Below are 15,134 nucleotides of genomic sequence, written 5' to 3'. Positions count from 1 at the left end.
ATTCCTTACTGATCAGTAATACTACTAACTACTACTACCCAGCCTACATGCTCAAGTGGGGCTCCAGGTGGGCTCCAGGTGGGTCCTCTAGCCCACGCCTGGCATTAGGCAGCATGGTGGCAATAGGTTTACGAGGTATATGATCTGCTCCAGAGAGTCCTAATCTATTGGCAGTAAAGGTGCACGTATTTGTCACTGTACAGCAAAATGTGTCCATCTGTGGTAGTGAACACACACACACACACTAGTGAACTAGGGGCAGTGAGTACACACACACACCCAGAGCGTGAGGTGGGCAGCCAACTCCAGTGCCCGGGGAGCAGAGAGGGTAAAGGGCCTTGCTTAAGGGCCCAACAGTGGACTAGATAAGCTGTGTGTGTATGTGTGCATTTGCCGGAAATCATTGGATAACCTCACCTGCTAATGTTATGGCCGGTCGGTGTATTTGTGACTGGGTGGATTTTTGGGGAATCTGAGGAGCAGTGAAGCTCAGATGAGTCGCTGTACTCTGGTGGCGGGTCCTGGGTTCCCCAGGGTATGGGACGTAACTGGGCCAATGCTGAAGAAGCTTCTTAGAGTCCTGATCTATAATCAATAACCTCTTCTGTAAGGGACTGAAAAGGACAGACACTGTACACTACATGTCCAAATGTTTGTGGACACCCCTTCTAATGAATGCATTCAGATACTTTAAGTTGCACCCATTGCTGAGACAGATGTGCAAATGCATAAAAACACACACACACACACAGCTTATCTAGTACCTGTAGTACTAGAAGTACTGCCAATAGATTAGGACTCTCTGGAGCAGATCAACATCATGAACCTATCGTCACCATGCTGCCTAATAATGCCAGGCAAGGGCTAGAAGAGGGGTATAAAGCCCCCCAGCTGCATTGAGGGGGTGTGGAGCAGTGGAAGAGCTGTGTTCTCTGGAATGATGGTGGTGGTGGAGCTCCATCCAGTACATGTTGATGAGTTGGGTGGTGACCATCCGACATCCTGACTTCACTTAAGCTCTTGTTGCTGAATGCAATCATATCCTCACAGCAATGCTCCTTCAAAATCTAGTAGAAAGTCTTCTTCTCTCGACAGTAGAGACAGTTACTCCAACAAAAGCAGTATAGACTCTTTTTATAGCCTTGATTTCAGATAAAACAATGTATGAGCAGGTGTCCCAATACTTTTGTCTATTTACTGTGTAATACATAATATTGCTGATGTCATACAAGACCCTTGCAAGTCCATTTTGCCTGATTTTCATTTTCTGACATAGTGTGAATCTGGCAGTTGTTCTGGATATTGGATCAGAATTTCCAGATGACCAATAAAAATGTTAGAAATGAGCAGATATGAAATAGTTCTGTATTGACTGACACTGAAAACTAAGGACGTTTTTAGCTTTTAGCTTCTCCTGTAAAGTTGTGGGGTTATTTGTGCGACGGGGAGAATATGATAAACTGAGATTTGGGCACGCCAGCCCAGTAGGGGGCGGCAGTCCCTCATAAAGAACCTCTTCAAAACACCACAAAGAGGAAGGAAGAGGCATAATCCTGGATTACACACTGCTCACAATGTAGTGTACTAGTCAGGAAATGACAGTTTATAACTCTAAACATTTTATATTTATATATATATATATATATATATATATATATACACACACATACACACACACACACAAACATATTCACCATTTGTGACACAGATGAAATTGGTGTCACACACATAGTAAGCAGTGAGTACACATGCCCAGAGCAGTGGCCAACCATTACTGGGGTCTCAAACCCACAACCCTGTCATCAGTAGCCCAGCGCTCTAACCGCTGAGCCACCACTGTCCCAACAGCCCCGCTAGCCAAGGTTTGAAATTTGATGGGCATTATACCATGTACATTAGTGCCAGAAATAATAATGCAAAATAAAGCCACATATTTCTTACTATTTTTTTTAGAGTTTAAAAAACAAACAATATCAATTAATGGAGAAAATAATCAGGAGATAAATCCATAATTTAAACAGCTGGAAAAATAAAAAAAGCTCAGAAGAGCTCGACCTCACCTGCAGCTTTCTTATTTCATAATTTTATTAAAGGATAATTTAATTAATAAATTGTTTATATATAAGTAAGTATTTTGTACAACTAATAGGGAGCACTCTGTAATAATAATAATAACAATAACAATAAAAAACAAGAGGAAGACTTGTGAAATACTGTATACACTAAGTTAAATTAAAGCTAAATTAAATAAATTAAATTAAATCATAAAATAATTTAAAAAAAAAATAAAAATACACATTTATTTATTAATTAAAAAAAAATAGATTAGAGAGTTCATGTGGACAGGGCCCAACACAGAATATCAGTTACACCTTTATACACCTTTATTAAAAACTAAACAGAACATTACGCTGCTGAAATGTCTGAAGGTGTTTGTTGTTGCAGCAAAAAAGAATCCATCAGATTTCTTTCACGAAATAAATTGACACCAGTGTCAAGATTTACTGGAGAATTTGGATGGAAATCACCAGCTTTTATTAACGGTCACCCAGAGCCTGTTCTGCAAACCCAGACTGGGAAGGTTTATGCATTTCAAGCCTAAATACCATCAGAAGTGCAGTTTGGGACAAGACTAGGCTTCATCCAGGTCCAAGTAACCATCTTTCACGGTTCTTAAATGGTCAAGCAAGCATCACGCTGAACACTCTCTCTCTCTTTCTCTCTCAGGCCTACACTCTTCAAAATGTGTGTAAAAACAATATGATCCCATAAAAGAACCTAAAGAACCTTCAATGAGTGGAACGACGAGATGATGTGACACTGTAAAGAACTTTAATGAACTGTTCTGTATCCATTAAAGGCTTTTCTGTACATCTGAGCCAAGAACCTTTTTATTTTTAAAGAGTGAACACCTCAACAATCCAGGCTAGTCTAACTGGAGCAAGAAGTCCAGCCCCTTCCAACTGGAGATGTATGAAGCTCCTGCTGGACAAGCAGGATCCAACATTGCGAAACACACCCCAGTGCACTACCCCACACCGACAGCTCATCGCAGGTGATCGTGGTCTTGACAATGCAGATTTACATGGAGCTAAAATACAGACGAACGGCTGGGTGAAGCAGCTGAGGTCTCGCAGTCTGACAACGAGGAACCAGGTTCCTCAAACGAGGAGAGACTGCATCAAAGTTCTCAAATCCTGGACTGGGTGTGTGTGTGTGTGTGTGTGTGTGTGTGTGTGTGTGTGTGTGTGTGTGTGTGTGTGTGTGTGTGTGTGTGTGTGTGTGTGTGTAGCTCCTGGTCAAAGTTTCTCAGACCTTTTTGCCCTTGCTTAATTTATTGGATCGCCATATGTGCTCCTTCCTCAGGCGATTCCAGTACTCATAGCTCTCTGGATCCAACTCGCTGAGTTGTTTAGGAGGACCAAGGTTCAGTTGGAACAGCCTGCAGGTGAACATGAGGGCAAGTGACGTTAGTAAGATGCAGCTGCTGACCTCAGAAAACGGTCAACTCAAAAACATCACCCTTCATATTCCTACCATTCGGGATATTCCTCTTTGGGTTTAAGCGCTGGATCTTCACCCTGTTTGTAGATGTTCACTCCCATGGCGTGCGACACGAGCTTCGCTGGATCTTTGCACACCTCTGGACCCTTCAGTACATCCTTCACCATGCCTTTACTCTTTCCTTTAGCCGCTGCAGGGAAAGTCACAACACGAAGAATCAGTCAGATGCATAAATGATGCAGATCTCCAGTTCATTCCAATATTCAGATATTTATTTCTCTATAAGAACATTTTTACTAATAAAAGTCCAATAACTGAGTGACAGTTACCAGCAAAACTATGCAGATATCCACTATAATCCTGACTAGTAATAATTCTAGTTTCAGATATTAGTAATATGACCTGTACCAGCCAAAACTACATTTTATCTTAAATGATCATTTACACAAGTCAGAATTTGTTCACGGCTAGAGTTTTTACAGTGAGAATCACAGTGTGGACTGGAATCTGGAATTACCCATTTCTACTGCCATGGAAAATCTATAACTGGACTTTTTACTGGTAATCATGTGGTTATAGATTTAAAAAAAAATAAAAATGAAATGAGATTTCATCAGTGGTGACATAAGACAAGCTGTTTTAGCCTAAAATGTCACAAGTGTTTACGTTTAAGGCACTTAGCAGATGCTCTTCTCCAAAGTTAAAGAGGCACGTATCCATCACTGTACTATTTACAGTGAAATGCATCCTCTGCATTTGACCCATCTGTGATAGTGAACACACACACTAGTGAACTAGAGGCGCACACACACACACACACACACACACACACACACACACACACACACACACACACACACACACACACACACACAGAGCGGTGGGCTCTGCGCCCGGGGAGCAGCGCCTGGGGGGCAGAGAGAGGGTAAAGGGCCTTGCTCAACAGGGGCCCAACAGTGGCAGCTTGCTGAGCCCGGGTATCAAACCCACAACCTTGGCATCAATAGCTCGGAGCTCTAACCGCTGAGCCACCACTGCCAGAGCGAGACACCCCCAAATATTACATCTATAACACAAATATAACATATCCTTAATAAACTGATTTTAGAGTTTTTTTATTTTTTTTATTTTAACTAATAAAAAGTCCAATTAAAGTGATCTACAATTGATTACCCAGTCAACATTTTAACTCCAGATCTCACTGCAAGTCTGAATAGCATAAATGATAGATTGCTAGAGCTGGACGATATGATGATATTTTATCGTATGGTGATAAATGTAGTGATGGTGATAACAGTAAGCTTCTCTAATCAATGGAGGAGACTGTTAGTGCTTAATAAACACTGATCAGCTGCAGGTTTCATTACTAACAGTGTAATTAGACTGGGTTCATTAGATGAAGAGAGTATAAATCACTGTATTCAGTACAGGAGAGGATCTGAATAGTAGATTATAAGAATCTAAAGGTGCACGTATTTGTCACTGTACCACATACACTGTACAGCGAAATGTGTCCTCCGCATTTAACCCATCTGTGGTAGTGAACACACACACACACACACACACACACACACACACACACACACACACACACACACACTAGTGAGCTAGGGGCAGTAAGTACACACACACCCAGAACGGTGGGCAGCCAACTCCAGCACCCGGGGAGCAGAGAGGGTGACGGGCCTTGTTTTAGGGCCCAACAGTGGCAGCTTGCCGAGCCGGGAATCGAACCCACAACCCTGTTATCACTGATGTGATTACATGTCTTTAAATATCATAATCTGGTCACTTTTTTTTATTTTTTATAGATTATTACATATCAATAATATTCAACAACTGTATTAGATAAGATTCGATTTTAGCTCTATAAAACTGCACATATTTAAATGTATATTACAACTAAAAATAAAAAAGCATAAATCATAACCTGAACTTTAACTTAAACAGAATTATTACAATGTAAAATTTTGGAAATTGCCATTTCATCTAGTTAAATAACAATAATAATAATAATAATAATAATAATAATAATTTAATGGTAATTTTATATATATTAAGATACTGGTTTCATTTCATAGCTGATCTCTAAAGTGAGAACTTCAGGTTAAGGGTTTTTCTGTATTTGCAGGGACTTCCTAGGCTGGAGTATCCCGCCCCACTCTTCCTACATGCGGGCAGTAGAAGCACAGTGACCGCTGCTGCAGCTCCAGCACCCAAGGTCAGCTGTCGCCTCTCCTGCACCTGAAGCATCGCCACAGCTTACCGACTTTCTTAGCGTATCCGCGCACATTCAGCGGTCCTCTCGCAAAGGCACAGGCACAGGCACAGGCACACCTGTCGGCGACTGAAGGAGAAAGACGAAGACTCGCTGCTGTTTTCAGAGGATTCAATAAACTCCTCAGCGCCATGGCGGAACCCAGGCTGCTACACCATGCTGTGGAGCAGTTCCGCTCAGCACCTGCGCATGCGCAGTTTAACAAGCGTGCGACTGAATCAAAATAAAACCCGATACGAGTGAATAATATCGTTTCTAACACACTTATGCGATTTGTAAACACATAGGTGTCATATTTATTCGCAGATTATGTTAAATATGAGTTCACGCGTTTGGTGAAAGTATGAAAATGAGAGAAAATGAAAGCCGGTTTCATTCCAGGTCGCTAGATGGCAGCACCGCTTATATCAGGCCCGCGGTCACTGCAGCTGCAGCTGCTGCTGCTCGGCGAGGATGGCTGAGTATTCGTCTGTCCAGAAGGGATCACTGAAGCTTAAAGGAGTTGGGGTCGTTGCAGCTGGGAAAAAGTAACTTATATGACTGTTAGAATTAGAATAGTATTAAATGATTAAATTGGCTGATGTTTTGCTGAGTAAACAAACGCATTCGTTGTGTTTTTGGCCTTGTTAGCATCCCTGGCTAACTGGCTAACGTTTGGGCGTTTGTTTACTGTGGGCTTTGGTCATTAAGGGTCACAGATTTAGGTTTCTGCTGTGTATATAAAGCCTGTTTCCCTTTAAAAGACTATATTTAACATAAATGATTCATAATTCTGCTACTAGTCTGTTTATATTGCTGTAAAATTAGCTAGCTAACAGCTCAAGTCCTCTCCATGTTAAAGAGCTGTGTAGTCCAGATGACGTGCTGACGTGTTTTTCTTGTGCTCTCAAGTTAAAAAGTTGGATCACAGATGTTTAGTTAAGTTCACAGCATGTTATTCATGATCTTAAGAAGTTGACTGTAGGTTATTATCTGCAGACAAATGAGTCCTGACATTAGCTGGTTATCTTGAGAGCACAACAAATGCAAGTTGTGATCATGAGAAAACCGCTTTTATCTTGAGATAAAAGTCGAATAACGTGATCTCAGGACTGTGGTTAACTGTAGTTAACGGTAATTAATTAACGTTCAGTGTACGATTGTTCTTGACATTGTCAGGTGCAAAATGTGAGAAATTGGACAAAATGGACATTAATTAATGTTCTGATCTTCCTTCCAGATATTAGATTTTACTTTTACTGTTACAGCGTTTAGCAGACGTTCTTCTCCAGAGCGACGTAGAAAAGTGCTGTAGCGTTTACTCCGAGAATACCCTTAGCTAGTTTGTATCGGCTCGAACCCAAAAGTAGCTTAGATACTAGGAAATACAGAAGTTAGGATGGAGACCACAGTACTCTAAGATTAGATAATCCTTTATTAGTCCCACAGTGGGGAAATTCTCAGTGTCGCAGCAGAAAAGGGACAGCAAGATTCAAGATTCAAGAGTTTTATTGTCATATGCACAGCAGAAACAGACAGTTACGCTGTACAATGAAATTCTTACTTTGCTGTCCCTCCATTCACCAATAGATAAAGATAACAAAAAAGAAATTAACAAATAATAATAAAAATATATATATACAAAGTAAATAAAGTATAATAATATAAGTTGAAGTCAATAAAATTAAAGTAAACTTTTTCCCTTTTTACAATTAAAAAATTAAAATAAAAGTTACATGTGCTTTTATGTGCAAGTATGAGCAAGTATGAAGAGCAGCAGCTATAAAGTGCAGGTTGCAAGTAAGAAATGTAAACAAGCAAGACACTTGGATGCAAAAATGTTAATACATTACCATTATATACACAATATAAATAATAGAAATAAACAGCAATAACAATATTATTTACAGATTATTCACAGGTAATTGCAAATGACTCTTAATTGCACATTGTATTTTAAATTCCACATGTGTGTGTGTGTGTAGTTTACGTGTGTGTGCATGTTGTCCGCTGGGAGCAGTGCTCTACTCTACACTCTGTCTGAATAGTCTTGGAAGAGATGGGTCTTCAGAAATGTATCAGAACAATGAGCTTTTATGGCCAAGACCTTTTAAGACTAAATGAGTATAACGTATAAAGTCATTAAACCCGGCCTGTTTACCTGTTTGTTGTAAGAGGTTTCAAAATTTAAATAATAATTTAATCTTCTGGGTCGGCACAGCTTTAAGTGTAAATTTAAGTTTAATTTATTAGTCACAGTAATAACCTGCATTACATAGCTTTTACTTTTGGTTGATTAGTTCTGTTGCTTGCTGTTGATGCAGTGGTCTGCTGTCTGTACTGATGGAGGTGTCCACTTTTTATTTATTTATTTATTTAAAAACAGGAAAAAGAAGAAGGACAAGGAGAGAAAGCATTTGGAGGAGCAGGTGCTGGCCGCTCAGAACGAAGAAGAGGAGACCAAGAAAGTCTATGTTGACAAGAGGACACCAGCCCAGATGGCCTTTGACAAGATACAGGAGAAAAGAGTATGTGTGTGTTTTTATTTCCTTTCTGATTAGCGTTGGTTTATCGTCTCACTCTAAAGCCAAGGTCCAGTTAAAAGTACCAGTCTAAAGTTGTAATGGTGAAGACACGTCCTCAGGCATGGCTTAAGCTAAATATTGAGCTGTTGCTTCATTGTAACGTCTGAATAAATGGTATGATGTGTTTAAACATTCTGTATTTTTTTCTACCAGCAAATGGAACGGATTTTGAACAAAGCCTCCAAAACCCACAAGCGGAGAGTGGAGGTAAGAGGGCGTTCTGTCGTTGCGTTTATTCGGCTCATTTAAGGTCCTTTAAGGTAGGGCTGGGCAATATGGCAATATTTTATCATATTGTGAAATTTTGTTATCGTGGATATCGTCAGTGCTTATAGAGCACTGATTAACTGCACGTTTCACGAGTGCCTAATAAATCAGTCTAATTTATTTGAGTTGAATGAAGCATATTTTGAGTAAAAACACGGGACTCGCTATGGGAGAGTATTTGGAGTGGCAGGTTGTTTTTGTCTTGTGTGTTTTTGTTTTTTCATTTTAATTATTATAATAACTGCTGTTGGTGCATTTTTGTCTATGTAATGATGTAATATTGCGATGAATATTGTATATCATAGGAAATGTCTCTAAAATATCGTGATACATTTTTCCATATCGCCCAGCTCTACTTTAAGGCCACCCGTCTCTAGTCGTCCACTGTGTCCAGGCTCAAACAGTATTTAGTCAAGTCATAAACCTAGATTTAAGGACGGTGGGACAGAATAAGTACTGCAAGAACAAAACACATAACTGTTAATGCAGATTTATTACTGTATAGTAAAATTTATTTATTTATTTATTTATTATATAAATTAAATGCTCCATTTTAACATTATTTGGCTATAATTTGTATCTTTCTCTTGATCTAGGAATTCAACAGACATCTGGACACACTGACGGAGCATTATGATATTCCTAAAGTCAGCTGGACGAAATAATGAGGAGCTCATGATCAACATCAGTGAGGCGGCGGATTTCAACCACAGAAGTTCTCTAGATCATAATGTTGTTACTTCCCATTTTAACAAGAGCAGCTTCCAGCTTTGTTTTTTGTTTCCCGTCTTTAGTGATGGTGCCAGACGTCTGCAGAAGCTGATATAGTGTATGTGCATTCGTTGTGTCCTCTGCTGTGATTCTGCATGAGGCTCAAGTCCTGGTTTGGACTTGAGAAGGAGTTTGTATGATGGAGGGCAGAGGGATGTTGGGCTATTTCCTCATGCTTTTTATTTTCTTATGCTATGATTTGTTTCATAAATGTTTTTTTGGATTTCCAGGATGTAAAATGTAATATTTATACACACAGATCAGTAAACCCTCTTAGATCCTGCTGGTTCTGCCTTACAGCCTGCAGTGTCCAGTTTTTGATACTTTATAGAATCCATTTGAAATGATTAAATGAATATGCTGTGGATTCGGTCTTGAATCCAGTTGAAGTGAGTGTGGCGTCTGTTTTCTTTAGCAGAGGTGGATCTGTGTCTCCAAAAACGTTTCCGTGGTCTAAGAAGCCATCAAATACTTAAGATCTGTTGATATGAATCAGTAGATGGTTGACTAAGGTTTTAGGCTAGGGGTCTTCATTTCTGTTCCTGGAGGGCTGCTGTCCAGCACAGTTGGCTGATCTGATGTCCTGCTGAAACATGTCCAGCATGTGTTGGAAACTGGACGGGACTGTTCCGGTTCTCCAGGGCTAGAACTGATGATCCTTGTAGAAGGCTGCCCGGTATCTCAGTTTACACATCAAAATCCCTCCTGATCCTTTATGTTATTCCTTCTTTCTTCTCTGTCTCTGTTTTTTATTAAGTACTAATTATGTAAAGCTGCTTTGTGACGACAACAGTTGTAAAAAGCGCTATACAAATAAATTTGACTTGACTTGATAAGTGATCCATCACACCTGCACACGTCCCGTCACTCTCCAGCGAGCTCACAGCAGACATCTGTAGTCTAGTATGAAGACTGTGTCCGTGGCAGAGACTCAAGAGAGCTGCAGTGAAACGTCCCGACTGAGCCCCACATTTACACTCCAATAAAGCTTATTGATCACTCGCCTCTGAAGTCTGACTTTCTGCAGCTTTACAAAACTTCTAGACAACGACTCCTCATATTTTCCTCCATGAAGCTCATGTTGATGCTCAGTAGAGCACAGAGACGCTCCTTTAATAGAGCTGATATTACTGAAATGCTTCATTTTCAATGGGCAGATCTGCAGCTGAAACAGGAGCCTAGTGCAGCCCAACATTTTTAACATCAACATTTTAATAGATCATTCTCCTCATTATGACTTTTAGAGTATAATGAGTGTATATAAAGTGTATATTATATATATATATATATATATATATATATATTACATTACATATACATATATATTAAGTTCATAAGTAATTAGTAAAATGCAGAAAAAAAGGCCAAAATCGAAGACCCCCAGTGAGCCCCAATGACGACATGGAGAACCTCCCTCAGAGCTGGAGGAAGAAACCTTGGGAGGAATCAAGACTCACAAGGGGGACCCGACCCGTCCTCCTCTGATCAGAACTATTAATAAATTATTGATAAAAGTCACCAGACCATCTAAACTGTTCTCCTGCTCAGGTGTGCAGCATATTCATAATCATAATATAATAATCATGGTGTAGAATAACTTATATGATCATGGCAGTGATGGTCAGAGTAATGATGGTTGATGGTGGTGATATTAGTAGTGGCAGATTAGTAGATATTAACATGGTCATTAGGCAGGTAGCAGTGGCATGAGGGTGTGCAGCTGGTCTGGCACAGGTGGTGGGGAGGCCTGTTGGTCGAACTGGTAGGTGGCAGCTGGTCGGACGCAGGTAGAGGGGACCCCAGCGATCAGTCTTCCAGCACCATTTACTCAGAGAAGGTAAAGAGACAAAGTTAGGTCCGAATGGAATAGTACCCCTGCTTCTTGTGTGGGGGGCAGTGGCGGCTCAGCAGTTAGAGCACCGGGCTATTGATGACAGGGTTCGACAAGCTGGCTGAGCAATGGCTGCCCACTGCTCCGGGCATGTGTGCTCACTGTCACGGATGGGCTAAAGGCAGAGGCCAAATTCATCCCATCTGTCTTGTCTATGGTCATCTATGGTCAGACAGTAGATGGCGCCGTTAGATCTTTGTTGAAAATGATGCTTGCCAGTGCCTGGGTGAATGAAGTAAGTGCAGTGCCCTGACAATAGGCAATGACAATAGGGGGCAGAAGAGAGCTGTGTGGCTCAGAGGGAGTCTACAGGCCAGATCCTCATAGACTCCTGTTTTGTGAATGAGAAAGGGCAGCCTGCGACTGATGCGTCTGATCACATGTGTCTGTTGTCTTTGCAGAGAGAAACAGCCCTCTGTAGAACCTGTACGGGTTTAATGGCAAGCTGAATTCTTTATTAAGTTCATTTAGTAACGTTAGAGCTGGACGATATGACGATATTTTATCATATCGTGATAAATTTGGTTATGGTTATAATGGGTAAGCTTTTCTAATCATATGGAGGAGACTGTTAGTGCTTAATAAACACTGATCAGCTGCAGGTTTCATTACTAACAGTGTAATTAGACTGGGTTCATTAGATGAAGAGAGTATAAATCACTGTATTCAGTACAGGAGAGGATCTGAACAGTAGATTATAAGAATCTGATACTGATGTGTTTAGTCTGTAGTTACATGTATCGTGATAAATATCGTGATATAGTATTTTGACCATATCGCCCAGCTCTTCACGCCACATGCTTAATCACAGGGGGTACAGCATCACACAGGGGTCCGGTTAACATGGGCAATCAGAGTCATTACACAGAGCCATACAGTGTAAGTGCAGAACGCTTTAAAGGTCAAGGCTTCTTTACATTTATCTGATTGGTGTTACAGAACCACTGCCTTTACCAAGAACCCATTTGTACGAGAGAGTGTCTCTTATTATAAAGGGTTCTAATAAAAGGTTCATGTGTTGTTAAGCTCATGTTATGGTTATGTAATGAATTATACTTGATCTTTTCTGGTTGCTTCAGTGTGAGGAAAGGTTCCGTAGACCACTATCACACTTCCGTGTTCATTAGCGTGGAAGCGTGAACAGCAGCGTTCAAACGGCTTCCGGTCGTGTTGTAATCAATGGCTGAGGCTGCTGCCTTTTCCTAAACACACCCAAACACAATTCACCCAAACACACTGCCCAGAGTTCCCACTCCATCCAGTTTAACCATGCTCAACTCCAGCTGTGTCCTTTTTAACGAGGCGACCAATAAAACGAGAGTTAAACTGAAGGGGAGCGAACGCTGGGCTGAACGGTGGGACGGATTTATGTCCTCATGATTGTGATCAAAAATGCTAATACATTCATTTAGCATCCAATCAAGCTGTTTCAGCAAGGTTTGAGCGCCGGGTCAGAGCCCTCAGTGCCAGGTCAGAGCCCTCAGTGCCAGGTCAGACCCCTCAGTGCCAGGTCAGACCCCTCAGTGCCGGGTCTTGGCAAGCGAGCAGTTTCATATAGAAATATGATGCCGTGGCTCTTTGCTAGTCGCGGTGTTCAGGGCGCTCATTGCTAATGTTGCTAATGTTTACGTCTGCAGTCACATGCATGCTTTTACTATATAAGAGTATTAATGCAAGGCAGTGGTTTTAATGTAATGGCTGTTCAGTAAATACAGAAACACAGACCCCTTTTTGTGAGTATGTATGGCAGGCCAATATGAGGAGGCCTGCCCTGATCTATGCCTCAGGTCTATTCTCAGTTATTAAACACACCGCAGGCCTGCAGACCAGTCGAAAGGACACCGGGATGGTAATTTAGTGCATTCTTTGAAACTCCGGCCTCCACTTCATCAAAGCAGTTCATGAGAACTGGTGAGGTTCCCTCAGCTAGAGCTCACAGGCTTCACACACATGTCTTCAGGAGGGTTAAACGGTCTCATAAGACAACCTGGCTGGTCCAGACCTTCTTCTGAGCCCATATCCCAAGAGCCTTATTCCTTAGTCAGGACCAGGCCGTAAATTATTCTTGCTCCGATGAGAAGACGGACTGGGACTGTGACCTAGTCCCTTTCCCCATATGGTTCTGATGACAAAGGACATGTTGTGATGTTATCTAGGCCTGAGTAGACCATGTTGAATTGCTAATTCACTGTAGCCCTTTGACATGTATTCATTTCATCTCAGGGATTTATAGCATGAGTTGCTGTTCGTCATTTAAAAAAACTGACCTTTTTGGAGACCTACCAGTAAAAAGTGCTGTTGACCCTGTGATAGTCTCTTTGATGTGATCCATGGAGGTCCCACCTCACTTCTGACAGGACTTAAAGGACCCGCTGCTAAAGTCTTTGGTGCCAGAGACCATAGGATACCTTCAGAGCTCTTGTGGAGTCTTCAATGCCTCGATGGGTCCGAGCTGTTTTGGAGGCATGAGGGGGACCTACTCAATATTAAGCAGGTGGTTTTAATATTTTGACTGGTAGTTGTGGTGTATTCATGTGTAAATAATGTATATAAAGCACCATTTGATATGTGCACACGTGTTACCCAGTGCCACCATCCCTCATCATCCAATGAGGAGATCTGTGGAATATGCAGAAGGTACACTTCCTTTGTGGTCTTTTAGTTCGCTCGACTCTTCTGACATAATGAGTCTTCAGGAAGTGTTTAAACGTCCTTATTATATGGCCAACACAGTGATTAGTAGCCCTGCTATGAGTCACACCATTGTTTATGCTATTTAATAAGAGCTGGAGTCAAGACCACCCTTGTCAAGTCCAAGGCACGTTCGCCACTATAATTAGTCGAGATCGAGTCTAGACTGGGCCTAAATCGAGTCCTTCATGACCTTCAGCCTCCAGTCTGAATTTTTGCTAATTGTTTGCAGCTGTTCAAAACTAAGCTGAACCCCTAGAATACAATCAACCCTTAAAAGTCATCACCTGATCATGCCGTAACATTAAAACCACCTGTAGTGAATCTCATTGATGATCTGCTTCCAGTGGCTCCTGTCCAGGGGTGGATCTATTAGGCAAATCGACGTGAGACACTTTGACAAGAACCAAACTGTGATGTTCTACATGACTGGGTCAGAACATCTCCAAAACATCAGGCAGGTCTTATGGGACAGGTCTTCTCGGTATGGAGTGGTCAGTACCTACCAAAAGTGCTCAAAGAAAGGACAACAAGTGAACTGGCAACTTCAGGGTCAACTTTCTCTGATGCTCATGGAGGTGCCACCTCACAACTTGCAGGACCTACAATAGTTCTAGACACTACAGGACATCTTCAGAGGTCTTGTGGAGTCCATGCCTTAATGGGCTCCAAGCAACATAATATTAGGCAGGTTGTTTTAATTTTATGGCTGATTGCCGGATACACTCCAGTGGTCAATTATTAGTAACGTAAATTGATGTCACAGTTTTTTCTTCCTGGCTCCTTCCAGGCCCCGCCTTATTATCATTGTTTCCACCTGTGTTTAGTTTGCTATTGGTCGTATCACTTCAAAATACCTCATTTAATTAAAATCATTATCAGAGGTCGTTCGTTCAGGAACTTGTTCAGGATGTGATTTTAGACTGTTTTCAAGTCGGTTCAGTCCCGTTCAGCCTTCAAACACCATAAAACAGCAGTTTTCTTATTACTGCTACACAGACCGTGACCAAAACACAGCCTTTGCTTTACGTGCTTGAAACTGCTGTTTCATTTCTCTCCCCACCATGAAGCAGCAGACACTCATCCTACACACGAAGCCAGAACACCCACCACCCAGGACGCTCGCTCCACCACTCACAGCCTCTAATCAGCAGCCTGCAGCCGCAGA

At 41.4% G+C, this 15,134-nt stretch overlaps 2 protein-coding genes across 2 annotated transcripts; one reads left to right on the top strand and one right to left on the bottom strand.

The window, feature by feature from the left end:
- Positions 1-2,377: 2,377 nt before the first annotated feature.
- mrpl54 (mitochondrial ribosomal protein L54) lies at positions 2,378-5,964 on the bottom strand. Its single transcript, XM_072660754.1, has 3 exons — positions 5,771-5,964; positions 3,538-3,694; positions 2,378-3,442 (listed from the first exon to the last, which is right to left on the bottom strand). Exons 1-3 carry the CDS (start codon positions 5,913-5,915, stop codon positions 3,310-3,312), a joined length of 435 nt encoding a protein of 144 aa, XP_072516855.1. The 5' UTR covers positions 5,916-5,964; the 3' UTR covers positions 2,378-3,309.
- Positions 5,965-6,196: 232 nt separating this feature from the next.
- fam32a (family with sequence similarity 32 member A) lies at positions 6,197-10,220 on the top strand. Its single transcript, XM_072660755.1, has 4 exons — positions 6,197-6,309; positions 8,148-8,289; positions 8,500-8,553; positions 9,210-10,220. The coding sequence occupies exons 1-4, from the start codon at positions 6,236-6,238 to the stop codon at positions 9,276-9,278; spliced, it is 339 nt and encodes a 112-aa protein (XP_072516856.1). The 5' UTR covers positions 6,197-6,235; the 3' UTR covers positions 9,279-10,220.
- The last annotated feature ends 4,914 nt before the right edge of the window (positions 10,221-15,134 follow it).

Source organism: Salminus brasiliensis, chromosome 17 (assembly GCF_030463535.1).
Source record: "Salminus brasiliensis chromosome 17, fSalBra1.hap2, whole genome shotgun sequence".
Taxonomy (NCBI): Eukaryota; Metazoa; Chordata; class Actinopteri; order Characiformes; family Bryconidae; genus Salminus; species Salminus brasiliensis.
Note: the sequence above shows the minus strand (reverse complement) of the source record. Positions and strands in the feature narration are given on the sequence as shown.

What these genes read in the sequence shown, in the direction of transcription:
- mrpl54 (XM_072660754.1), bottom strand. Translation starts at nt 5,915, where the DNA reads ATGGCGCTGAGGAGTTTATTGAATCCTCTGAAAACAGCAGCGAGTCTT. An exon ending in CGGATACGCTAAGAAAGTCG is followed by an intron (nt 3,695 to 5,770) that starts GTAAGCTGTGGC and finishes CTTTCCCTGCAG; the next exon opens with CGGCTAAAGGAAAGAGTAAA. An exon ending in AAAGAGGAATATCCCGAATG is followed by an intron (nt 3,443 to 3,537) that starts GTAGGAATATGA and finishes GTTCACCTGCAG; the next exon opens with GCTGTTCCAACTGAACCTTG.
- fam32a (XM_072660755.1), top strand. Translation starts at nt 6,236, where the DNA reads ATGGCTGAGTATTCGTCTGTCCAGAAGGGATCACTGAAGCTTAAAGGA. An exon ending in GTCGTTGCAGCTGGGAAAAA is followed by an intron (nt 6,310 to 8,147) that starts GTAACTTATATG and finishes ATTTAAAAACAG; the next exon opens with GAAAAAGAAGAAGGACAAGG. An exon ending in ACAAGATACAGGAGAAAAGA is followed by an intron (nt 8,290 to 8,499) that starts GTATGTGTGTGT and finishes TTTTTCTACCAG; the next exon opens with CAAATGGAACGGATTTTGAA.